This window comes from Aptenodytes patagonicus, chromosome 9 (genome assembly GCF_965638725.1).
Source record: "Aptenodytes patagonicus chromosome 9, bAptPat1.pri.cur, whole genome shotgun sequence".
NCBI lineage: Eukaryota > Metazoa > Chordata > Aves > Sphenisciformes > Spheniscidae > Aptenodytes > Aptenodytes patagonicus.
Window position 1 is genome coordinate 8,142,035 of NC_134957.1, and position 27,980 is coordinate 8,170,014.

Consider the following 27,980-nt stretch of genomic DNA (forward strand, 5'->3'; position numbering starts at 1 on the left):
CACAGGTGACTCTCCTTCCATCTTTTTATCAATCCTAAGTACCTGCTACAAGAAGAATATTCACAGCTGGAAATCTTCAGCAAATGTAAGCACTTGCCTCCCACCTGGTAGCAGGCACCAGCCTCTCAGAGTGACCCAGGCAGCCCCTCTTGTGGGCACTTCCCAGCAGTGGCCAGCTTGCTGAGATAGGTACTGGTAAAATGTTACCATTAGGGTAAGAATGATTATGTCTTCCTTGTTATTCTCATTCTGTTATTTCATAACATACTGGGTTGTATAATGACTGTATAATGATAATCTCACAATCAGGCATTTAAGGTTTGTTTATCCTTTTGGCAAATAAATTGCTCTCATGATTGAGGTAAGTTGAGAGGAAAAGCAGGGAGCCATTTTAGAAACGTGACAACTCCTTGATTATTTTGCACATTTTTTCCCCCACTAAATTCATTTATGGAGAATATATAGAATAATAACACGAATATGAAAAAAACTTGAATACAGTCAAGAACAAAAAAAAGTAAAAAAGTTTCTGGACATATTTCTATGTATGTGTGGTTTTCTGTGTGAGGACAGTAAGGTTTTGGGTAACATACATAATATGCATTTCATTTATTTGCTGATTCTTACGCTATCTCACCCATGCATCTACTTGCTACTGTATTAATAAGAATCATTAAAAGAACATCACAACATTAACACTGAACTTATTCAAAAGTGCAGGGAGTTTCATGAAAAGAATTAAAAATGAGCCATTTTTCTTCAAAATAAAGTGCTTGTTTTAAAATAGTTGAAATTATATTGATTGCTTATTATTGTGGCCTCCCACTCTTTCAGGTACAATGCTTAATTTCCAAAGTACGGCTGATAATATGAAAAAGCTACTAATAGAACTGTCCATCCCCAGAAATAAATATGGCTATAATAAACAAATACCTAACACAGTAAATAGTACTGTAATGGTGCCCTCTGCCCCAACAATCAAACATGAAATCTGATTTCCTTGAAATTACAGCCTGAGCTGGCTGTGGTCCGGACCTCCTTATGTTCTGCAGCCCCAGTGGCTGCTGAGTTCAGTATATGGGTCACATCAGCTCTGCTAACAAGATATCGTGTATCTTTACCCATGTAATTCAATGCAATGTCTGAAATATAATGAAGAACACACTTATTCTGGTTTCATGACTACCTATTTCAAGAGGATAATCTTTTTCCACTTCCAATCTGAGGTTAGTTCACTACCTTATATGTCCACTAAGGATTTATTACTTTTTTATTATCAGGAATATTTGTTCTAATGCAGCATGTACACAAACACTCTGGAGATGCACATAAATGTATGGTTTTGTTCTCAGCCTTCCTGTCACCAGAAACCTCTGGGCAGCAAGTCCTCCTCAATAAGGAAAAGAGAGATCTTAATTGCCATCTTAATGTGACTTTTACACAGAAGGCAGACACACTCCATGGATCCTAAGATATTCAAAAGATCAAATTAGAAAAAAGTCCCGAATATGTAAAAATGCTACACAAAATACCATCCACCTGTGCTAGGTATGCTCCATGGCTTCCCCATAACTCATGCTTTCCTAAGGCCACTGGCCCAGGAGCGCAGCATGCAGAGCATCCCCCTGCAAACACCTGCAGCTCTCTTGAGTTGTCCTCATCTCTGGAAATTAGGTTATATAAAGCAAAGTCCACTGATGCTATGAAAGTTGGATTTGCTCTTTGACAGCAGGAGCACACACTGTTGTCACAATCAAGAGCATTTTTGGTCCTCTCTGTTCTTGACTGAAACAAGGGTTCTGGAGCCAGGGCCACAGCTATGACTGTGTCAGTAATATCTCACTGATATGTAACATCCATCTATGGGCAACATGACAAACTCTAAAGCCTAGCTCACTATTGGTAACCCTTTGAAAAGAAACCTGTATTTTATGAAGTGCAGCTTCTATGAATTTCTTGAAGGTCTTCCTCAGACACAAATATTGCAAACCTTTCAAAAGCACCAATTAATAATTTTTGTTATTAATTTACATTTTTATCCATTTACTTACTTTGGCTTAAATCGAATGCATTAAATATGCCAACAACATCTTTTCTTATAACAGACACCTGTACTGAAAGCAGAAATTTCTGGCTTCTAAGTAGTTTCCTAGTGAAGAAGTGTTTGATGGCAGTCTTTGTTGTCCTTGCTAGAAACGACGTGGTTTTTTCAGTAACATATACTGTCTGTACAAACAAAAAATTCAAGTAATCAGTCTAAGACTTACTGGATGAGTTCAAAGAGAGAAGAACCTATTCCTTCCCTACACGTATGCACGGTTGCACGCCTGGGCACACAAATGCACCAACACAATTTCTCAGGAGTAGGTCTGGTGCTTATGGCTGGCTCAGAGCACAGGCAGGGGGAGGCTGAAGCCCTGTCAGCACGTTCCCAGAGATCTCAAGGATTTCTGTAACATGAGAAAACCATTCAGCAACCTTTCAGGATGCATATTTTTCAGATCTTACTGCTCGTAATGAGGACTGAAGGCAAACTTATTAAATAACTCATAGACATTAAGAATGTCACCAACTGCAGTTTTCAGGTTAATGACTTTGCATCAGAGGTATTATGAATCAGAGAATTCAAAGGGTCAGTTTTAATACAAGTGCTAACTCTAAGGAAAAGATTCCTGGGCCTAATCCAAAAGCTTTCTTAGGTCACTGGGTGCCAATCAGCAATTTTTCTCCCCTTTTTATGCCTTTCAAATCTGATACAGCTCAATAATATGGACCTACCTAAAACCCAATTCACAGTACTTGGTGGAAAAGTGGAAGCGGTAAACTCTGAAGAGACAACCTGACTTTGGAGAGTAGCTACCTTATTTCCATCTTATTTTGTTCTTATTTGCCAATTTTATTCCACGGACTTACACAAATACCTTACTAAAAAAATTGGTCGAAAGTCTTTTCAGTAAAGAAAATGTCATTATTTCAGCATGTTTATACAGACTCATAATTTGTAGTGTTTAGACAGCAATACATTAAAGTCACTGAAATCTAATAAATAAAACATATTAATAAATTATATATCGATGTAAGAAACTGTCTTGGTCCAGCAGCCAAGATAATTACGAAGCAGGTATTTTACTCTTCAGAGAAAATGCGTTCTTAAAAATGATTCTGCAAATAAAGTTCTAATATAAACTTAATGTAAAAGATGTGACCTTGAAATACTTCATTAATATCTCTTGCATAACTGCCCTTGTATTTATAAATGTTTGAGCAATGGTTGAACACACAATCATAATGATATGAGTCTACACACTTTAAAAATTAAAGCTCTACCATTACTTTTGATTTCCATATATTGTGAATCTAAGTGTTAATAAGAGTTTGCCTTGGTTTCATGGGTTTGGGTTTTTTTGGATTGACTGACTGACAAAAGATCACAACTACTCTTAAGCCACCATTTTAACAGTTGGCAGTTCACTTGCAGGTTAAATTTAACAACAAAAAAAACTTGTGGAAAAAGCCTTTACCAAGAATAGGGCACAGTGCTTCTTTATCTTTCAGTATTCTCAGAGGATAGAAAATGTAAAAATAACTCTGAATTTTCCAGTGAACATTTGCACTGCGCATGTCACTTAAGGTTTTTAGAAAAAGAAACCATTGCAACCTTTAAACCCATGTATTATTGCATCCACTGCTTATGAAATGACCCCTGGGTCATTTAGATACACACTTTAGATACCAAAAGGAACATGACTTCACTTCTAATTTCAGGAGTTTTTCATGTATCTCAAGAGGAGATTCATGAGCACATTTGTGAAGAAAATTGCTTTTTTCTCGTATCTTTAACATGCAAGTATTGATACGTCAAAGAAACAGCATGGTGAACATTTGAAGTGTTGGCACCTATCGTACAATTTGTATACATGCTGCGCGTTACAGCTTCGTACTCTTAGTTCTCAAATATTCCTTGCACTCTCCATCTGGATGCTTTCAGATTAATTGTTGAAAAGTCCTCTCTCTGGAGGACACCCCCCACCACCAGGGCCTGTTGCTGTTTCAGGTGTTCTGCACCTGCTTGTTCTCCTCCCCCCACATCATAACCCAGTCCTTTGGCAATGATTAATTTAAACAGCATAAAACCTCTTTTCTGCTAATGAAATACAATAAATAAATATAGTTATTCTTTCATTACCGTAGTCTCTGGCCATCTGAAAATATTTCACTCAGCTGACAGAAATGATGCAAAATTCCCATTTCCTTGAAGTCATAAAGGGAAAAGTGTTCTTTAATAAAATGAAAAGGGATAGCTGCCAGATGCACAGTTTTGGGGACTACCGTCTACTGGAAACACAAGACACAGCCCTTGAGTCCAGACTTGTGCTCTGAAGATGCAGACAACTGGGCTATAGGACGGTACCGTTGCCACCAAGCAGCTCTGGGAAATTCAGAGCAAATCACTTTCTCAACAAATACAATCTTTATTTCTACTCAAAGACTGCCTGAACAATGGTTAAGTTTGAAGATACTGGTCATTTATGAAATTTTCCTATGAAATTTTACTCTGGTTCACTTAGGGTGGAGTGCAGCTCCAGCGCTCCTACCACCCATGTGAACACACGCCATGGTCCCCCGGGGCCCACACATCCTGCTTGCCTCCCGCTAAAATAAGAGCAGAGGGGCAGGGCTGTCGTGTGCCTGGGTCTCATCAGGGCTCAGGGCATGTCACCGGTCCAGGAGGTACAGCACTTGCGCAGCCTGTGAGTGTGTACCATTCCTGTCTGGAATAATAACTAGTAGTACTAGCTGGGGGAGCAATCGTCCAAAATACCAGGCTTTGGCCAAACCCTGTCCCCATTGAAGACATCACAAACATTCCCATTGATTTCACTGTGGCAAGAGTTGGGCCACTGCCTTTTATTACTCCATCCTATATGAGGAGTTTGAAATACTTCTTGTCATGCAGTCAAACAGAATAATTGTACCGGCATTTAAATCCGACTGGAAGGCATGGCCAAATTCTTTTCTGGCTCATTTAACCTTCCTAATGCCAGAATTCATATGGAGGTTTCTATAAAGCCTATACAGTGCTGTGTCAAACACAATCCTTTCCCATACAATAGAGATTTTTTCCAGGATATATACTGAAGCAGATGAATTTAAAATTTAGTTTCTGTGAGCAATTGTGCAGGTAAAATGTAACTGTTTAAAACCAGACATAACAAGTAAGCACAATCAGGAAGAATTTGTTTTTAAGTTTCTGTAAACATTTGGGGCTATGTTCTGCAGGGGATTTTCTAACTGTTTCCTTTCACTAGCAATTTCAAAATAAAGAACAGATTACTCTTCATATGGTTTTCACTCACACCCTGAGATGGATGCACAGGCAAAACTCTTGTGCGCCATAATGGTTGAAGATATTTGACAAAAATATAATAATGTATTTCGTATAAAAAAATGAAACTGCAGACCTATAAAGATGTTTCACTGTGTTGTCCTCTAATGTTAAGCCTGACCATACTTCCTAAAAAGATGATGAAAGGATGTGGAGTAATTGAGATTTAATGGCATTTCTCCTTCAAAAAGCTTACAGGTATGGTCTGTAACTGGGCTCTAACCCCTCTGCACTGAGACAGCCGCTACTTCTCTAAATTGTGCCCCGCCGACATATGCAAACAGTTCAACATAACTGGAACAACCACATATTAACTGTCTTTCAAAGAAAAACTGTTAAGCTATATTCTATTCAGCCCTAAATACCATGAAATTACTTTGATGAGAACAAAGTGGCACATCTTTGTCTGGTGCTGAGATCACTAAAAATGGGACACGGAAAACAAAAATTGTGTATCCTGGGGGATATCACAGTATTTGCCTATAATAATTACAGTAACTTTTATTGGGTTTTATGCTAAGATTTCACATAAGTAGTACTACTGATAAATTTTAGTTACTTAATTTTCATTTGTTGCTATCTTAATTGTTACAGAGTGCTCAGATTTGTAAAGTTTTGTCAAGGTGTATAACAGAAAAACATGTTCAATATATGCCTTCAATAATTTCTTTGTTGCTTGAAAATGTCCAACGTACAGCAAAGCTGGCATTTTATGGCCTGCAGAGCTATAAATCATTTTTAAAATCATGATGATATTACTCAAAACAGATGTGAAAACATATGTTTGCCACGGTTGTATAAACCGCTTACTTGTCATACTTAATAAATGTTGATACTTTTATTTTAACTACATTCCTTCTTAATAACTTTGAAAATCTTTTCCATGGTAAATATATTTTGCCTTAGTAAAAGTAATGGCAGGTTTTGAAAAACAAAGCTCATTCTGTATACAAATTACACGTATATTTTTTGCTGAGCAACCCAGCACAGATCACACTCTTCAGCGACTGTCCACATCTGACTATGAAAAACATTCAACATATTTGAGGTGCACCAGAGCCCAAAATAATTATACACAAGAGAATAATAATAGTATTAGGAACAAAGAATCTATATGGGAGTGAGACAAATCATTGAGGAATACCATCACTTGTATGGGGTGACAGAAAGGCCCAGCACACAGAGGCTGGGGATTTTCAGGAGCAGAATATTGACTCTGTCCTACTGCTGCAGTCCATTAATTATTGGGTGCTTGTATCCTATAAAACAGAGATTCCTATAGGCACTGTAATATAGGTCTGCCACTGCCACATGCAAAATCAGCTTGGAATTGTTGGATATACAATGTTGGTGCCATTAAAATGTCAGCATTTGTCAAATTATAATGTCATCAAAAGGTTTCAGTTCTGGAGCCGTGGGATTACTTGAAAATTACATCTTTACTTGACAAAAAGAAATAATTTCTCATTCTCATATTTTCAGAGAAAAACTTGACCTGTGCAGACCAAGTCAAAAACCAGAAACATTATTCTATCTTTAAAATGATAATTTAAAATGTCTCATGATTTTGAAGCACTTTTTTCTGATGTGGGTGAATCTCTGAACACTAAGTTCATCCTAAAAAAAATCCTGTAAGTGCATGCAGAAGTAACACATGTATAAAGACATATTTCCCAGTATATAATCAACTGAAGAAAGATAATACTATGCAAAAACATAGACCAGGAAATGAATAAACCTACACAACTTTAATCTTAAGGTGAATTATGGTACACAAAATGTTAGCATCAGATCTTTGTGAGTTCGTACATGTTACAAGGAATGTTCAATGATCACAGGAGCCTGGGAATTGGGTTCACAGGTGGTGGGGTTTAAATTATTTTCACGCTTTTTGGGATTTCTGAATTGTCTTTTCTGATTCTTAAACTGTACCTTCCTTCATCCGTCCTGAGTGACAGGACTGCTACTACCAATAACTACATGATTTGCATCTTCGAACCCCACAGGATATTGAATTGTTTCTCTGAAAAATGACTGAACATGTGGCAAGAAACGTTGCACAGTTCAACAAAATTAAAATCAAGTACACTTTCAGATTTAGATTAAATACTCACCTATGTAATTACTACAGAAATGTAACTTTTTAATCTTAGGAATGAAGGTATGGTCGGTAACTGTCTGGCCTTTGGTGCTGGTCCATAAATGCCAACAGGAGTCAAGAGGGAAGGATTTAAGCATGATGATCCACACAGAAAATTATCTCAGAATGGCACAAAAGGGCTCTTTTGGGGTTCATGAGGAAAGTGCTTAAATGCCTAGAAAAACCACTGAATAGAAAACAGCTTCTTCTGCTTTCAAGAGGAGAGAGTGTTGAGTACAAAAATATAAAATATAGGAAGGAAGTTTCAGGCTCTTCCTACCCATAACTGGATCAGTCACAGATGTCTAAGGAATAGAGCCGATCATACAAAGTCATGAATCTGCTCCAATAATTTTATGTAACTCTGGAACCACAGGGCACATGGAGCCTCCAATTTCTCTTGAGTAGCACATAAAATGGTCTATACCTGCCTTTTTAGTTTTCTCAGAAAATACATTAAATCCAGAGAGTGCAATCATTTACGCAGGCCTAAGGTGTATTAGTTTGTCTGATGTTTACAGACAGCCTAAAATCACCTCAATCAAAATATAAATCAGTTTGTGTTTTCATTTATGATAAAATGTTCATATTTACAGTAGACTGGTAAGCACATTTAGCTTATGTTACGTCCTCTTTCAGTCATGTGCTGGTTTTGGCTGGGATAGAGTTAATTTTCTTCATAGTAGCTGGTATAGTGCTGTGTTTTGGATTTAGGATGAGAATAATGTTGGTAACACAGGGAAGTTTTAGTTACTGCTGAGCAGTGCTTACACAGAGTCAAGACCTTTTCTGCTTCTCACACTGCCCGGCCAGCGAGCAGGCTGGGGGGGCACAAGAAGTTGGGAGGGGACACGGCCGGGACAGCTGACCCCAACTGACCAAAGGGATATTCCACACCATATGACGTCATGCTGAGCATGTAAAGCTGGGGGAAGAAGGAGGAAGGGGGAGACGTTTGGAGTGATGGCGTTTGTCTTCCCAAGTCACCGTTATGCGTGATGGAGCCCTGCTTTCCTGGAGGTAGCTGAACACCTGCCTGCCGATGGGAAGGAGTGAATGAATTCCTTGTTTTACTTTGCTTGAGTGCATGGCTTTTGCTTTACCTATTAAACTGTCTTTATCTCAGCCCATGAGTTTTCTCACTTTTACCCTTCTGATTCTCCTCCCCATCCCACCTGGAGGGGAGTGAGCGAGCAGCTGTGTGGGGCTTAGTTGTCAGCCAGGGTTAAACCACAACAGGTCACTTCCTTCTCTTTCTTTCCTTTCACATCTTTTTCACTCTGAAACATTAATATCTCCCTCAGTATATGCCTTTGCAGTATTTTTCCAGTATTCACTTACCTTCAGCTTTCTTTCATTTCTTTAACTATATCCCATCTTCTTTTTTTTGCAGACGCTCATTTTGTATGGTGCTTTCTGTACGTACTGCCAGAATAAACCTCTCACCTATTACTATGATTTATTTTTTTGTTATATTTGCAAGGAAACAAAATGGCTTCTTCCTCGATGTGCAGCCACAGATGCCCCATGCTCTCTGTCACTACAACACTTCCCCAGAGCTTACCTGCATACGCCAGCGTATTCACTTTCTCCAGTACCCAACAGTCACTCCAGGGAGAACGAGCAGAGAAGGCACCTCCCTGCCTACAGAACAATCACTACAGGCCAAACATCACTTCTTCTCTTGCTGCCCCTCACTTGTGCAGTAATGTAATATTATTAGACACAAAAAATGGCTTATTTCCGTCACCTACGTACCAGCATTAGAGTAGTCTGCACACACATCCACTGGAGGCAAAGAAACAATACCATGTGACTAATCAAATATTTGCTAGGAACTTCATAAATAATTGAGTCAAAAGATCGGCAAAATATTAGCCCCATACTGTATAAACAGAGAGAAGCAAAGATCTGATTGTTTACACTTCCTAAGGAGAACGCCATGTAAATTCACTGGATACATTATTCATTGCAATTACGCACTTAGCTCTCTTAAATTTATAATATTATGCCATTGCATATGCAGAATACTAGAAAAAGGAATAAAACACGTAATAAGTGTAATTAAATGCCTAAGATGGAACACGGTCTGTAATTTTACCTTTCTCCTTTTGTATTTTTTTTAGGCTGGTCCCAGTTTCTTGATCAATGAGTTCTCCTTCCCTGCTGTTGGTCAGCATAGCTAAAAAAATCAGAGTGCACAGCTATGTAACACTGTCAGTAAAAAAATGTCAGAAGAGAGGAAAATATTAAATTCTATTTCCTCTTTGTGAATATTTTGGTATTTTAACATTTATTTATACTATGTAAGTTCTAAAGCAATTGACCATTTTTATTGTCCATAATCAACCATTTCACTGTCCCAGTTCAGCACTTAGAGCCAAGTAAAACATGCAGCAATAGCAAATTTGCTCAAGTTGATTAAACAAAATACCAAGATAGAACCCAAATTACTACTGAGATGAATGGGATTTCTTATGAAATGTTCAAATTAACTAAGTAGGAAAGTATTTCACAGAAATCATTTTGGGGAAAAATACATTTAAGGATTTAAGTAATTATCTATAAAGCAGCAAGCTTAATAAAAAATACAGGTAGACAGATAGTAACCCAAATGGGTAGATGACAGCAAAAAACCAATATGCTGTAGTGTTGAAAGAAATTCTTTACTTAACACCTGCAAGATCAGTGAGAGGTGTGAAGTTTATGATTTCAGGATGCCTATTTTCTTTGTTCTTATTTGATTAAAACATTTCCTTCTCTGCAATCAACTAATTACAGAATTTAAAGTTATTCCAGTGAGGGCACTTGTTAAAAACTTCATTGCCATGTTTTAGGGAAAGCTTTTTTTTTTTTTTTTTTACATTGCAAAAGTAAAAATATATATGTTTATATAGATACAAAGTATACACACATATCTTTACAACAGTAAGCGTTAGACTTCAACACAGAGAAATGTTTGGTTCAACATAAATAAAACCTAGTTTTCTTTAGAAAACTTTCAGCATCATTTCTGGAGCCCAGAGGCTTGCAGTGTGTGCTACTACTATTAATAAAACAAGTTAGGGTAGCTTTCAAAAGCTACAGTGAGGACAAAAGTCCCTTTTTCACTGTTGCTATAGAAGTTACATTTCTTGCCCCGTATATTTCTAGCCCTATTTTACATATGAAAAAGCTGAGGGGAATCGACTTCCTAGTCTCTGCCCTGTGTGTGCATACGTTTAGGCAAAGTAGTTCAGGTTCCATTGACTAGTTTGTGTAGAGCCAACTGTGCTATGTAGTGCTGTGGTGCTGCTGCAGGGACCACAGTCAAAACTGCAAAATCCCAGCAAGCAGCTGAGTAGTTATTTGATGGGAGTGAAGTCTACACTGACTTACATGGACTGCACTGTTTTTGTAGTTTAAATCTAGCTCAGCAATGCCTGCATAGGCTCCAGTCACTGTGAAGACAACAGTGTTGACATACGCTGACGTGAAGAGATGTTAATTGACTTGCCCTAGATCCCTCTTGGAAGCACCAGGAATAGGATCTAAACTTCCTCTAGACTGAATTAGCATTTTAAACACAAGATCGATAACGCACAGGCTGTGAAAGCTGTGGTGGAGAGACCAAAAAAATCAAAAAGCCCTCAGCCTCATGCTGATAAGGGAATGTGTGGGCATGAAGTCATTTTTGGAACGGAAAAGCCATCATACGATCTATGACTTTTCTGACATACATACAAAGAAAAAGATATCTTGCTATTTTTCAATTCCAGGTGCCTTCAGACACACTTTCTTACTCCAGCATGCAAGAGACGTTGGTCGTACCAGAGAATGGGTGATATCTTCTGTGCATGGGTGGATACTGGCACAGAATGAATCTGAGGGGCTGAGCTCTGCATAGTGATGAACTTAATAAAACAAATTATAGCGATGAACTTTCCGGGGGTTTTTAGCAAGTGAGTGCTTTCCTGAGTTTCCCAGCAAAGAAATATCTGCTTCAACAAACTTCTAAAATTCTTGAGGTCAATAACTGCGAAGGGGTGTGAGGCTGCAAAGCACTAACCAATTCTGTCTGGTGTGTTGTCCAACTGGGACGGCGAGCTGGACACGCTGCTGCTCTGATGGGAGGAAGCGTGGCTCCCAGGCCGCTGACTGTCTTCTAGAGACGGAGCTGGAGAAGGGCTATCTTGAATCCTTTCCTTGAAACAGAAATAAAACAAGATCTGTGCAATTTGATTCATGAACTTCACTGAAGTTCAATGAAAAAATTAAGTTGGCTAAAATAGCAGTAACAAACGGTCTTTCTGAGATAAATAGTGAACAGAATTCACATCGAAAGAGCAGTATAGTCTTCTATAGCCAAAAAGAGTATAGCCTTCTACATGCAGTGTATCTGGGCACAGCTTTTCATCCTTTGTGTCATGACATAGCATTTGCCACCTCTTCTTTTTTTTTCTTGGTAACTTCTTATTTTCTAACTTTTTCACACATGGGAACATAAAGAATGTTCTTTCATGTTGTTTTCACAAACTACTTTTAATCTACAGACAGTAAAATTGACACATATGAGTCACATTTCAAATAAATGATTCAGATTTGGGCTAAATAGTCACTAAATGCAGTCAAATTTGTAAACTCACTAGAACCTGTACCTGAATAAATTACATCAATATCTTCTCAGGGTAGCGCCCAGACAAATTTTAAAAGCTGTGGCACTGGTAAGAACTTCACTTTTGCATGAAAAGCACCACTGGCTAACAAAAATAAGAATGTGCTTGCAAATTCTTATGGGTACATTTGCACACAAAACTTTGATATTAACCTCTAATTTAAATATACATAGTACTTTAGGTAAGGAGAAGAGAAAGGATAAGAAATCACAAAAATTTAGCAAAATGAAATTCTGCAGCTTTGTCTATCTATACTTGCAGATTGCCTGAAGATGCCGTGGAATTTTAATCAGTAAAAATCTTTAGGAACAAGTTAGACAAGCGTGGCATAAGTAATAATTCATCCTGCCTTGAGGAAGGCAAGAGATTATATGACCACTCCAGATCCCTTCCAACCCTGTGATTCCACACGTGTAATTTTTCTGAATTAATTCAAAATTCCTGTTCCCAGGTCCGACAAAAAAATGAGAATCTTCTAAAAGGGACAGATCATGGCCTGAGATACTCTAGATAGTCTTATCTTAAAATCCCTTCTATGTTTTAAATCCTTTATTACAAGTTCTTGAAAGTGTAGTTCCAATGGAGAGACACTAACAAGAAGATGCTTGAATTTACAGAATTCCAGAAACTGCAACTTTGGAGTTGCCCTCATCCCTGGCAATCAGCTGTTCCCTGTGGAAACTCAGAACTGAAATATTACTTTCTTTTTTTAAGAAGGGAGATCCTCTTGCCCCCACCTCATTAAAAATCACAATTACAGTGTAATCTGGGGAAGTTGTCTCAAAGGAACTTTGCAATTTTTCTGCCTTTCTAGCCTATTCTCAAATATTTTTCATTAGGAGTATGCAATCTGGCTACTTGGTGGCAATTTACCACGTGGTTTTGAAAATAAACTCAATAGCATCTGAACTTTTTATGCAGTTTTTGCTAGACAGTATCCTAAATCAATAATATAGCTTTAGGAAGAGAACGGTAGATTCTAATAGTTTTTCCATTATAAATAGCTAGCATAATAGCTTCTCTTCATAACCTACTGAGGCAATTCATTAATAACACTGGCAGTAAGATCGACATTTTAAGAATATTCTGTTACCCATTAAAACCATCTCTCTAAACCACAGTCATCTTTCTATTTACAGATACATTTGAGAATGATGCAAAGGGAATGTGAGACTGGATCCTCCTAATGGCAAGGGTGGCATTTGCCTATTCCAATCACACCAGCTGAAAACGTAGCACTGAATGTGTTTTTAATAGGATAGTTATTGTACATTAAATAACAACTGAGCCTCAAAATCATGTAACAGATGTGTATCTATTACATAGCTGTTAATCCTCAATGGATCTGTTTTCACTAATTATCTGTTATTTAATGAACATACAATAACTACTAGATCTTAAAGGGAGACTTTTAATTGCGGTATTTTTGAATGTTAATTAAAAATGTTTATTAAGTTTTAACAGTTATGAATCTATTATGTTGAGTCACAAGTTCTTAAAATTTTGAAAACTGAATGGTTTTAAAGAAACAACTTTTCAAATTCTTGGGGGAAAAAAGTCGAAGTCACTGATCTTAAAGTCTCCTGTGTTTTCTTCTTCTCGGTCTCCGAAAGAGCGGTTTTAGAGGTTGCTGAGATGAGCGGAAGAGCAGAAGAGTCACAACTTACTCTGTGGATGGGCTGCTTATTAAGTTACTTTTAAAAGTCACATTCTTACCCCAAGAAGTATTCTCCTAAATAAATGATGGATCATATACATGCAATCCTGAGCTTATAAATACTATGTGTCTTTTACCTTTGTGTAAATAATAGCTTCTAAATAGGTTACCGCTAACAGGCTACAACTCTGACTGTAATTTTATTTGCCTGGATTTCAGCTTTAACAGTCCTCTTAGGCACTATTTCCTCTCTTTTTACCACAAAGAGTACCCAATTTACAATTAAGATATCATTTAAAAGTTATTACTTTTACAGAAGAGTACATGGTTTAAGTAAATTTCATTGTCTATTGCAACCATGAAAATGAAGAGCCAAGGAGAGGACACGCCAACTGTTCTGCAAAAAAACCTATGAACAAATATGACTATGAATTAACACTTAGATATCACACAAACAGCCATATATGTCATCTTAAATGGGAGTTATTTGAGTAATTCAAAAGCTGATGATTTGGAAAAGCAAAGTATTTGAGTTCCTTCTGGTAACTGCATTTCCCATTGTCTCTTGCTATAAAATAATCTCTGCTTCAAGTAATTTGCCTTCAAACTCAGGGCCTTGGTTTGAAATGTTCAGGCAGAAATAAAAGTGTCAGATAATAATGTCATTCTTAATCACACAGTGAATCACTTTCTGAGAGAATTAGTTGATTATGTCATCTAACGTCTTACCAGTTACAAAAATTTACATATACAGGGAAGATACGTTTTTCCCCACAAGCAACAAAGGAGCTGAAATTTTCCCGGTATCATATGTACTACAAATGAGGATAGAGTACCATCATCTAAGACTGCGTATGGATCGAGAAATTGTCTACTTCTAAACGTTTGTGTGGAAACGTAATGCTGAATTTCCCCTACGATAATGAATAACACTATGAACAGACTCTTTTTTTGCAAGTAAACAGATCCATTTTTCAGTCCTGTAATCAGTATGCATCTATTTAGCTACTTAACAGCAATGTGCTCTGGTTCATTAGGTAGCTACTGTTGTGTCTCAGCCTAGTTAAAATTTCACAGCAAGTTAATCTATTTTATTACAAATGAGAACACAAGTGATAATGTCCTCACCATTTTCCAAACACAGGGTTAACAGTATTTGTAACAAATCAATGAAGGCATTTAAATAGGAAAATTGCAGATCTAAAACCTTAACTTTTTTTTTTTACACATTGATGACTTCATTTTATTTGTCACCTATGTTTTTTACAACCTTGTTACTTTTCATATATTTTTGTTTTTTCCCTCTTGAAAATAGCTCAGTTCCCAGCGGCACACTGCTGTGCAGCCTGGTTCTACAGTAGGTACGCTCACAGTAATAGAGAAGCATTTCTAAATAAAGTCATATTTTCTCCATTTGTATTTCTTCCTATTTCATAAATTTGCAAGATTCATATTCCAGGTTATAATGTAATGAATTATATATATAAAATTTACAGATTGTGAGAATTTTATGTAAAATGAAAACATTTCTCAAGATCTCACCTATTTATCTAACTATAGTACCTACTTTATCTTATCTCTTCCCTTTACACAGCTGTAACATAAATTCTCAAAAAAGACTTTTGCAGTATTTAATCCTTTTGAAGGGTAATATATTTCTGTCTCACTAAAGATCAGTGTCTTGCTTTGGCTCAGAAAATGTAGCTACAAAGCTTGACATTGTTAATTTTAGTTGTGATTTAGGTTAACGGCACTGAAGTCATCAACTCATCCAATTTCCACATACATCCTTGATTTCACCTCAGTATCCCTTTTCTATCCCCGTGAGGTATTATTCCACACAAATAATATGAAACACTACATAACAGTTGCATCCACGCTAGTTTTATTTTAAATATATATGAACAGCTTACCTTTTTTTGACATAATCATCTTGACCTTAATTCCTCACCTCTGATTTTCTTATAGTATTGATCTTCATTTTGTGTCAAGAGTTTAGAGAAACGATGCTGCTGGATTTTCCTTTATTTTTCTTTATTCTTAGTTCTAATCTAGCTGTAATTACTCTTCCAAATGTTAATCTATTAATGAGTTCCTAGAGGATTTAATGGCATTTCACTGCTGACAAGCAGGTTTTGGAAGTTTGTCTGAGTCCTAGATATTTTATTCAGACATTTATCTTGATATTTCATATTTAATTGAGGTGCTGCTTCTGTACTCTACAGGGCTCTGCAGTGGCAGAAGAGCTGGAATTCACCACACTTTGCTAATGAAATGGAGAGGAAGGAAAAATGGGGATTTACTGTCTTTAGGTCTAGACTAGTTTTCAACTATTGTAAGAAAGATTCAGAGCTGATGACCATGTTGGAAAAACAGAGAGTTCATAGGCTCTGGCAGAACAAATTTTCCAACATTAATTTGCACACTAGTTCCCCACTGGAATGTTTATTGCGCCATACCTCGATCTCCCAGTGCTTGCCAAATCACCATGCAGATTCTCAAAATGGACTACACAGTTAAAAAAATTCTAGAAACCAGAGTTTCATTTCTCTGGAGGGGTCTGTGAAGCCAGGAGCAGTCAGCAGACTGGCTGCAGACCTCCTTACCTCCTATCCAAAACCACCACAGTTTCATGCCTGTGATATCACTGCTTCTATCTCCCTGGCTGAATTCCATCTTCAGTAAGAGAGAAGAATAAGAAAAGTTAACACCATTTCAGTTAGCAAAGAATTGAATTGCTAACACTTTTTTTTTTTTTTAGTTAATACTAAGACACATATTTCTTTCCAATTGACCTTAGCTGATACTATTTGAATTCTAGTAACAAGTACATTTTTAATAGTGTTCTAAAGTTTACAGTCCTTAACTAATGCATTATCGAGAAAAGCAATACATAATTGGCATTTAGGCTTTTCAAAGAAAAAGAATAATCCTGACACAGTAAGCAGGAGCTGTGCTAAATCTGAAACGATGCCGGACAGTGGCCTACAAGAAATACGATGGTTAGAGTTCCTGTTTCTGGGCAAAAGAACAGTGGTTAGGTTTATATTTTGAATCATCTCAGCCTGGAAATGGGCATACACAAGGAGTATGACTTGTTGGTCTTTTGAGCTATAGTATCTCCAATTGCTCTAAGCACTGGAGATGAACAAGGTAAACAGCTGGTCTAAAAACTAAGAAAGGATCTGTATGTCTGAAAGCCAGCTGGATCCCATTCATCTTTTGCAGTGTATTGGGAAGTCATTCACTTAAAATACGTACTTTGCCATTTAAAATGCAATTTTTTTCACTTTGTACATATAGTTGTTTCGGTTGTAGTCAACTGGCAATTATTTTCCCACCAAATTTAAGAAATCATAAAAACTCTTCTACGTTTACTGATTTTTAATACCAGATGTTCACTTGCTAATTCCATTACCTCATGACTACTTCCTATCAATTCATTAATTGCCAGCTGCTCAGCCAAACAGAAAACCGCAGCTAATCAGATGGCATTGGTAAACAGCCAAACAAGAGCTTCCTTCTTCACCATTTCTTAAATTAGCAGTCACTGTGAAAACTACGGCAACCTTCACTCGTATAATTAAGATTTTACCTTTACATTTTACTTTGAATCTGAAAGTATAATATTGACTAAAATTGGAAAGGATCTTGCAGCGCAAACTTTCTACTTGTACCCCTCCTATGAATTGTTTCACCCAGTGCTGCTACTGAATGAACAAAAGGCACTCCCAGGACTAATGATGATAATGCTATATCTAATCTACCTTATAGCTATATTAGTTATTAAGTACAAATGCAAATGACTAAGCCGATACTAAAAAGATCTGAGCCAGAACTAAAAGCTAGTATGTGCTTGGCCTAACAATATCCCCGTGCAAGCCTTGCAGAAAAGAGATGTACTTGCTTCTTACTGTATTTTTTCCCACTTGCAAGTTTAAAATAAGTATTCATTGCTTATTCTTTAACCTAGCAACTAGGTGTCTCGGTGTTAACGAGCAAGGCATTATTGGCCTTGCAGGGAGAAGGATATGCCTCCCTTCAAAGGAGGACATATGAGAAGGATATTTAATGCAATTTGTAGGGACCTGAACATCTCCCAGCATAGTAGTTTCTCTGTATCAGTGAATAAAAAGATATACAACTGCACACTCGCTTCTCCTTTGCTACAGATACAGCCACAAAAATTAGCCTTCTAAGAAGCAAACTTAAACTACTCTGTCTCACCTGTCACTCCCCTAAAATATTCTAGTACCCATTTCAGCAATAAGCTGCCAGCAATGAACACATGCTATGAAACAGGACAGAATAAATCTAATAATGAGAAAAATAACAGAAATTTTATGGAAGTTTTATTTTATAAATCTTGTAATGTTCTGAAAACAATTCAGTATGAATTGAATGCACAGACAGATATGAAATTAAATGTTATAAATTCTGTAACAAGAAATGTTTTCATACTGAGAAGAATTGTTTCAGAGTATTCTGAGATGGCCACATTTTTCTGGCTGTCAGGTAAATATTATGAATGTGAGTTGTACAGCACACAGAAAATAGCACCTCTCAGCAATAATTACACAGCCCATCTGTATTCTCTTTAGGGAATTTAAAATCATGTCATATACATCCTTTACAAATGCTTTAACAATCCCACAAAATCAGGAGAAGAACAGAACACAAAGAAAAGGAGACTCAAAAATCTACTGCATGTCTAGATCACACTGTACAAATGATGCTTTGTTCTGTTTATCAGTAGACCAAAATATTCAGACAGAAATTGTGTAGAGTTGATGTGAGTACAAGATTTCAGTTTCCCTACCAAAACAAAACAATGCATTTCATCTAAAATGTCCCTTTTTTGGTTTCTTTTGGGCGGGGGGAGGCGGGAATTGGGTGGGTTTTGGTTTGTTTCTTAAGTACATTGGGGTGAAATTCTGAAAGAAATATGATTTCAGATACAAAAATAGAAATGCTTTATTTTGACTTTTTTTTTTTTTGAAACAAGGCATTTCTATTATATTTTAACTTATTTTCTCTGGGTTTTCCAGCTACATTCAATATGCCACTTATTCCTAACTGGGACCTGGATAAGAGCAGAAAGAATAAGAGAAAAAAGAATAAGAGAAAAATAGGAATACAACAAGCATGAAGGAATGATGATAGAACAAAAATGGACAGCAGGAAACCAATTTGCAGAAATACTCCTACTCAGGAGAAGCACATCTCTCAGCGGCTCAGAAGAGGTTGTTAGAGAGCCAGAAGGAAAGGGAGAGAGAACAACGAGGAGGAGAGATGGAGGAGGAAGGGTGAGACATGAGCAAAAGGAGCAAGGAAAGTGCAAAATATGTGGGGTGAATAGAACAAGAAGCAAGGAAAAACTGGGGGAAAAGGGCAAAAGAGCCTCTCAAATCTCTGGGATAAAAATTTGCCTCATTACTCTCAGTACTCCTTTGATATGTAAGACAAAAAAGGCCCCTGGTTTGGATTCGGCTCCCACAATTTCAAGCCGACCCTAACCACAGTATCTCCCACCAACCTGTTTCAAAGGACATCTAGGGAAGTGGCCTTTCAGTGAATATACAAAGACTCGCATAGTTACAGCTCCAGAAACTTGGCTCTTGCCAGCCCTCCTTATACTTTCCTAACCCTAAACCTCCCCTCCACCTGCTCCCCACCTGTTGGGTGTAAGCTAGTATTTTTTTTAGTCATATAAGCCCCTTCTGGCTTAATCTGTATAAACCGAGACTTTAGGCTTGATGACACTACCTTAACACTCCCGATGTACATAGCTTGAGGATCCGGAGCTTGAGGCCTCATTCCACTATGGACAGAGAGTTGTTACATGGGCACGGTCTGATTCTGAGGTTCAAAAGCACTGTCAATGAATAGAAGAGCCACTGCCATTTTTGCTGTGACACCTCTTCGTGTATTTGCTGTCCACGTTATATGCTGTGAGGTCTCACATCCTTTGGACCCAATTTAATTTAAATGATCTGTTAAAATTTAGGTGTGCTTTCAGCATTCTATTCAATTTGTGTTCTCAGCATACATCTTAACAGCTCCTTTATGATAAACTGTATAATATGCACGTAATATAATATGTGAATGCGTATTAATAGTCACATTCATTTTAGGTCCACTGTAAAATAAAAATCTTAACGTTATGTAGTTATTGCTCTCTGGAGTTGAGTTGTTCTGTAAACTTCAGTGAAAAATCCTCTCTCTTTTGTATAAAGGGCCCATCCAAACTTTGCTTCTGAAGACCTGAAAATATCATTACTGAGTAGATTTTTCCAAGTTTCAGGAGCAAAATTACTGGATGACAGTAAACTACTGCATTTATTCACTACTGTTTCTAGCCTACACCATGATTCAAGTGCACTTCAGCTAAGTTCCCCCCCAGACTGGTCCTCAAGACCAGGCTGGCAAAGCATTTTACACCTAGGCCAGTAACTGGATTGCAGAGTTCATCCAGCTGAAGAATAGCTCTGGAAAAAAAAACAACTAACAGGAGAGTAGACGCAAGAGGGAGAAAAGAGAGGGTGGTGAAGTCAGTGTTGCTGCCAAATTTTGTTTTTGCCATATGACACCCCCAGTTATACAGATTCTTCAGAACCATTTGAGCCAAGTTTCAAATGGAGCAAGCTCTTAGCTGTGCAGTAAATCCCTGAAAGACTGGATTTATTACAGAGGCACTGTCAGAACCGTAGCTACAGCACTGCTAGCGGGTGCTGCTATAATCACATCAGATCGTATTATAGATGGCTAAGAAGGTTTTGTGAGCCTGGCCATTGTGCCTGCCTAATTTATAGTGTTCCTGTCAGGAAGAAATCAAGTTTCATAGTTATGACATTTCTTTCTGGAGCACTAAATGTTAACTTTGCTGATCATGCATATCTTGGTAGAACAGCTTATTTCTAAATGGCAAATGTGATATAAAAAGCAGAATGACTTCATTCAAAACCTTTATAAAGCAGCTGATTCTCACACCTACAGAAAACAGGCCAAGTGGTATTTTAGTCATCAGAGTATGGAAATTATGATAGACACTCAATATATTCGATTAATTTCTCCCATTTTAAGTAACGTCATGATGCTAGAATTGCAGTCTATCTAAAACTAGTCATTTTTTGTACTTACTAAATGCACTTAAATAATGTCATATAATAGAAGTAATACTGCTGACAGATAACAACAGCAGCAATGCTTTTCTTTTACATGTTTCATTTTGTACAAGGATTTCATCTTAACTGATCGTCATTCAGAGCTAGATGATGGTACATAAGGGAAGGAAAGGACAAAAGGAGCCTCACGCTGTCTGTAATAAAATTTATGTACAGTTTCAGCACTCAGAACAAACGAGAGAAAAATGCAGCATCACTTGACAGGTGAGAGTAACACAGCAATGGCTGCACACTTTACCTCTGTCACATTAGCTACTGGTGTATTTTCCTCTACATCACGTAGAGGAAATAATTCCCACTAGAGTGCTGGTGAGACCTACTGTTGCTGTAGAGATATTGTGTATCCTCTAGTGCAGGTGTTGGGGAAAAAAATAGATGTAAATGAGTAACTAGCATCAGCAAGGGCCTGCTAAAGAGCATCCTTAAACCTAACTGCCTGCAAAAACTGTAGTTTATATTACAAAGAACTAGCATTGTTTACAAATACATACTTAATCTTCATTTTGACATACTGATAGCATTTAAAATATAATCAAAGCTTATGCAGTCTACTTGCTGCTACAAATATTCCACTGCTGTATTTAAATTATGGTTTCCTCAAGAGGTCTCTGAACAGTTGAAGAAAAGGTTACTGAGTGAAACGAATGGAACCTCAATTACTTTCTAACAATTCAGTGACTTGCATTAACTAATAGACAGTTGGACATCAGAGATATCATGTTTCCCCCACCCAGTCAACAACCATGCATATACACTGATTATAAGGAGAAGTGTTTATAGATCTTAATCCTAAATAGTCTCTAACTGGGGAACGCCCCCCCTGAATTTTATCAGCCTCCCAGAATCCACGGAAACAAAATGTAAACAAAATCGAAGTATTAAGAACAACATTTGCCCTAAATTGGAAGTGAACCCTCAGTAAAGAAGAAAAACAACCTGAGGTAATTTTGGAGATGCTCAGGGCCAGGAAGAAGATCAGAAGAAAAACGAAGACGTCCAGAACCTCAGCAACAGAGACATGTAGTATTTTATGCTACTGTAATGTGACAAAAGAGATTTGCTTTCTTCCTTGAAAGTATGTTGATATCAGTAAATACAGGTATGAGAAACAAACGTGTGGTTGTGTACTACTAGTTTCTTTCCCTGCTTGATGTAGAAACAAAATTTCCTGCAGTGGCAAGCTGTGACAATAGAAAGTACAACACAATCCTACCTAATTTATTCTCACAATTGGCCTGTAATATTGGCAACAGTAACTTTCTCAATGATAGAATAATGATATTTTATAATGAAGATGTTTTACAATAAAGAGACAAGACATGAAGTTCAGCAAATCAGTGAAAATTAATAGAATACAGCAACTCAGAACTTTGGGATTCTAGAATGATGGGGATACGAGTGTAAATGAGCATAAATATCAAAATAAGAAGACGTACTTTCCAGAACAGATAGCTCTATAGACTCAAATATTTAAAAACAAAGAAAAATAGACTAAAATAACTACCTTTCAAAGTTGACAAAATTTTATTTTGTCAGCAAGAAACATGCACGTGCATGCAAATGCACACAAAAGTTAGTGATAAGACCTTTCATTTTTGCTCAATAAGAAGAGGACACACTGTGTTTTAGAGAATCCCACAGCACCAATCCTTCACATGCACTGATCCTGTATCTTTCTACTTTGAAAATTTCTTGTCTCAATATATTGTTTAGTGTGTGGCAGGACTTCACCTCTCAACACAGGCATGAAATTTTCTGAACAACCTGCTCGGAAGAGACTATCAGAAACCTTTTAAAAGTATAAACACGTTTTATCCAGCCGGAAAGAAATTTAGGTGTGACTACCAGAGACTGTACTCACTAAGGTACTTCTGATGATTTTCTCTATTAACCTGTTCTAGAATTGCACCACACTAGAGTTCCTGTTATGTTCTAAAGCATTTTCTTTTAAGTATAACATTAAGTTTGATTTTAAACAACATTTTAGAATAGCTTTTGAGCTTTAACAGATGCAGCACTGCTTATTCCCCTAGCCTCTAGTGAGTGTTAGTATCTGTTTTTAATTACATTACAGATTTGAAGATAGAGCAGAGCATCTTAACTTCTTGACTGTACTCGTGGGCATTTCCTCAGACTGAAGCACTATCAGGAACAGCAGACCAGGTGTGTTACAGGCAGTACAAGCTCATTGCCTCTTAGTTACCTTCCTTAAGAAAGTCACTGTAAATGTTTTTGTTAGCCAAAAAAGCTATTTTTTTTAAGTCTCATAGATGACTCTTACCTTTATAACAGAGGCCCCTGCCCTGGAAAGAGGACTGTGCATTTGGGCTGCTGCAGCCATGTTAGCTATTGTATTGAGGTGGTTCATCTGATTCATTGCCATTGCAACCGAAGCGGGAGGTAGGCTGACGGGAAGCAGAGGGTGGGGCATCATCATAAATGGCAGGTCTATCCCTAAAAGAGAGCATGGGCAGGTTATATGTGTCAGTCCCTCATTTTATAACCCAACACCTTAATTTTTAGAGTCTATATTCTACTGGAACATTGACTAGACAAACTCAAAATTATGATGTGTTAGTAATTTTGATGTTACATAGGGAATAATTGTCTTTGTATTCCAGAAAAGGCTGTATGGTTTGTATTAGGGAAAGAAACATACAGCTGTAAAGTAACACAATATTAGCAAAATGAATATACAACAGTGCGTAAGTTCAGTGATCTCTTTATTAAGAGCAATAAAGAAAACAACACAAAACATGCAGATATTTGCATGTTTTTCCATTTTAGCTGACAATATAACTCCTACCAAATCCTCTTAACTATTATTAGTTCACATACACAGCAATCTGAGACTAGATTTTTATATTAGGACTATTTCTTGAATACAGGAAGCCGTGGGTTGGGCTATAGACACTACTGAACTACCATACAGAAGGTCTGTCAACTGGAACATGTAATGAGAGGTTAAAATTGTTGCCAGAGGTTTTAATTTCCAAGAAGTCACTTTAAATTGTCTTCTGCTATGCATATAAAACAATTTAAGAAGGTATGAAATTCATTTGGACCAACCTGCAGATCTTGACATTGCCAAAAACATGATGTTACTGCTAGCAAGAATTGGATTCTCGTGTTTCATTAATATCTATTTCAGCACGTGTATTACTTGTTGTATTTAGTAATGACTACAATGGAAAGCAAGACCAAGACATCAATTCACTGAAAAAATTGTTTCAGGTTATGTTGCATTTAAGAATTCTTTAGAGAGACCACTTGGAGATAGCTACCTTTGGGCATCCAAAATCCTTTTTTCAGAAAAAATAGGACTCATTCTGCCATACAAAATGTCTTATCATTTTTCTAAATGAAATTTACATTAGAAATCCTCATTAAACAATTCAGGTACAAGTAGTATATAACATAATCATATAGCTAGTCATAACCATATGCTATTCACATTAATTATTTCTAAAAGTTTTTTAACCTTTGGCTCTATCTTAACTATTTTAAATGAGGCGGCCAGTCACCATTTTGGTGTATGACAGAACCCACAATAAAAAATATCATTGACTGATATAGCTTATGTTATTCCAATACAATTTGACTATAGCAATACAAAAACACCACTGCACCCACCACGGAAGGCAGAATTGCATATATTCTGAGCTCCCACACTATTTCTGTTTAGCTTGAGTATATCATGATCAACACCTGTGATGTCTTATGATTCACTATGTATTTTATATGATGATCCATGCCAATATTAATTATGATAGGTAATAAGCAAAGCCCACATACATCTCCCTTCACTTTAAACCATATTGACAATCCCCTTCAGTGCTTACATCCATAAGCCTTTGTTCCCCTGCATATCTCCCTTAACAGCCCAATAATCTTTCCTCATACTCTATAGAGTTCCAAAACTCCCAGACACCATCTGGCCACACTGAGTTGTATGTCTACTTAAAGTCCAATTGACATGCAAACTAAATGCAAACTACAAACAGAATTTAACAGCACATCACCAGTTTTAAGACACAATCCGTCAAACATTTCAGAGGACTATGAAGAAAATATATCCTACACTTGCAAATCATTGGACATAATGTCTGACATTGAATAAACCCTTTAATAGCCTATAGACATTTGCCTACTACAAAATCTACTGGAAAATATCTTTAAAGTTTTCTTTAACAGCAAAGAACACAGTATCCCGGTATGTAAAATATATACAGGTATTGAATTATGCAAGAATATAAAATGAAAGGATAAACTACAGTGAATTTGAGTCCTATGATCTGGTGATTCTTAACTGCTGAAACTTAACCCAAAATGCTCAGGTCCATACCTTCCCATGAACAAAGCAGACCCATGTTGTAGGAGTCATTTCAACAGCTTTGATTTGTTCAAGTCTGGGGCCCTACATAGGTAGCAAGGAACTATCTGCTCGTAAAATTGTGTAAGGAGCCAGAGATGTCATTCATCCATTAAAACTAACACCAAAAATCAACTTTCAAAACTTTGAGGATGAAGAGCTTAAACAAATAACAAGAATTCAGAAACAGTGAGATTTGCAGTCTTCACCCATCATCATCTGTTAGAATTAACTTTACTCCTCACTAATTTTTCAAATATTAATCCTGAACATCTTTCTTGGAATAACTTTCCCTCGGGTGCAAAGGAGAAAAGGAACTGCTGGCTTCCCACCTGCCCCCTTCCTAAGGGAAGGAAAAGAGATGGGTTTGAAGCAAGCTTTAAGTTCCAAATCCAAACTTTAGCTGTGTCATTTTATTCCAGTTGCTTCGGATAGCTGGCTTCAATGGATGACCTTGCCACACCTAGCAGGTACAAGGCAAAACAAGGCAGAGGGATTGCTTCTGCCTGCTTTTAAATAGACATTCTGCATTTATTCCTGGCTCTCACATTTTTGTTTAGTGGTCAGCATTTTCACCTGGAAGAGAATTTTCTCATATAACTAAAATTTTAAGCAACTTTATGGTTATTTTTCCCTTCAGTCCAGGCCATGGAAATGTCAATTAAGGACTGACAGTCCCTAACCCAGCAGTGGGTGACTATTCAAAGAGGGCGGCTGTCTCCCAGTGGGTGGCTTGGACATGATGCACAAGTGCAGCAGACAGCGGGAGGACTGACCCTCCTGTCGCTCATGTGTCTCCCATCCATTTCCCCCACCTCCAGGAGGCTGGGAAGGAGTGCAAGCCCAGCCTCCAAGCAGGGCTCCATGTACTTTTTATTTTTACCGTAAGAGCACAGTACGTACTGTTGGTGAGCAGGTGATTCTGCTGGAGAGGACTGAGTGGGTGCGCACTTCCAAGGCTCGACTGCCCTGACAGTGTGGGATGACCAATGCTGTGCTGTGATCCTGTTGTAATGGGAGACTGAAGCTTGTCTTTATCCCAGGAGGATTCACTCCCACCTGCAAAACACGGTAGAAACAAACCATAAAGGGCATATACTTTTCTTTAAAAGACATTGTGCTTGGTTAGCAACGAGCTAATACTCTTTACCATAGCTAAGCACCTAGCACAAACACAGCACCTGAAACCTACACCTGAAATTTTTTCTAATAAAATAATAAATATGCATCAGGCAAAATATATGATTAGAAACTTTCAGCATCATCTACCTTCATAACACTAGTTTCTGGAAACAGGAAAAGCAAAATGTTTAAGGATAAAATCATCCAAGTAAACATCAGTCACAATTAAGTAAATAAGGCAGAAAGGGAACATGTGAGACACTGAATCACAGTCTCCTGCTATCACAGGGAATCAGGCCACCCAGTCCCTGCCAGAGACTAATCGGTGTCCATCCTCGGGCTCGTCAGGTCTCTCACCTCCGTTAATCCTACTGGAGAGTTGCTCCGCTATTCACTCCAGTGCTCACTACCATTCTAGCTTAAATTCATTCCTGAACAGGTTACAACAATTCAACCTGCTGCTATGTTACCTCTGAGCTTAAATAGCTCTTCCTCCACTGCTGGGTTTGATCCGGGGGATGTCCTAAGTGAAACACTTCACTTTGCTAGGTTAAACAAGCCAGGCATTAGGTTGGGCTTGGAAATCATCGGTTTTCAGGAATTTAAATGTAAAGAGTCCAGATATCTATTATGCGCAGTAATTACTGTCTACAACAAAAGCACAGTATAGCAAACTAAGCACTCGTGTTTGGTCTAGAGTATCTGTTTGGTCTTCCGAAGAGAGGGTGTTCTGCAGCAATTTTACAGATTGTAGTTTTCTTCAGTATTACACGTACACATTTGAGTAACAACACGTTCCTTTTAAACAGCAGTTAAGTAGACTATGTTAGTGAATTCTGAAATACATCTGGTCCACAAAAGAAACCACCTTAAAAAAGTTAGATTGAACATTTCTGGAGTAAAAAGGTATTTTAAGTACACTCCCTTCTCAGGTACGCCCCATGTTTTCAATTAGATTGTTATGAAAATGTGTAACTGCAGTATTGACTTTGTTTTGAATTTATGAACAAGAATTTCAATTAGAATAAGTAAATAGATTACTGTGATGCAGCAGATAGAAGCAGCAAGGAAAACACATTTTAATTGAATATGAAAGTAACAGAAAAATTCCATTCTTTATGATAACACTTAGCTAATAAACATGATTAATATGGCTAAATGAAAAAGTTTGAAAGATCAATGATTGAGAAAAAAGGAAATCACTCCATCATTTTAGCACTATGTCCAAGTATGAATTACCTTCTTATAAAAGATTTGTAATTTGTAAAATGATGAGTAATACATTGACAAAGAAAGATACACTAAGTTATGCCATGTGATATAATATAACATGGCATAGTGCAGTAATTAGAACCACCACAGTTAAGGCTGTGTCAGCATCTTTGTTACTTAATATACTGTATATCAGCTTTTCAAATAACATTTGACTGATACTTAGTATAGAAGTTGTTCATTCTGACTATT

At 37.3% G+C, this 27,980-nt stretch overlaps 1 protein-coding gene across 3 annotated transcripts in view; it reads right to left on the bottom strand.

Annotated features, from left to right (window-relative positions):
* The window catches only part of DACH2 (dachshund family transcription factor 2), a 319,796-nt gene that overhangs the window by 46,142 nt on the left and 245,674 nt on the right, over positions 1-27,980 (bottom strand). For all 3 annotated transcript variants that reach the window (XM_076347010.1, XM_076347008.1, XM_076347011.1), the window contains 4 exons: positions 26,298-26,453; positions 23,304-23,476; positions 11,575-11,710; positions 9,628-9,708 (listed from right to left, as the gene is read on the bottom strand). In XM_076347010.1, the coding sequence (XP_076203125.1) occupies positions 9,628-9,708; positions 11,575-11,710; positions 23,304-23,476; positions 26,298-26,453 (546 nt within the window). The remainder of the gene's footprint in view (positions 1-9,627; positions 9,709-11,574; positions 11,711-23,303; positions 23,477-26,297; positions 26,454-27,980) is intronic.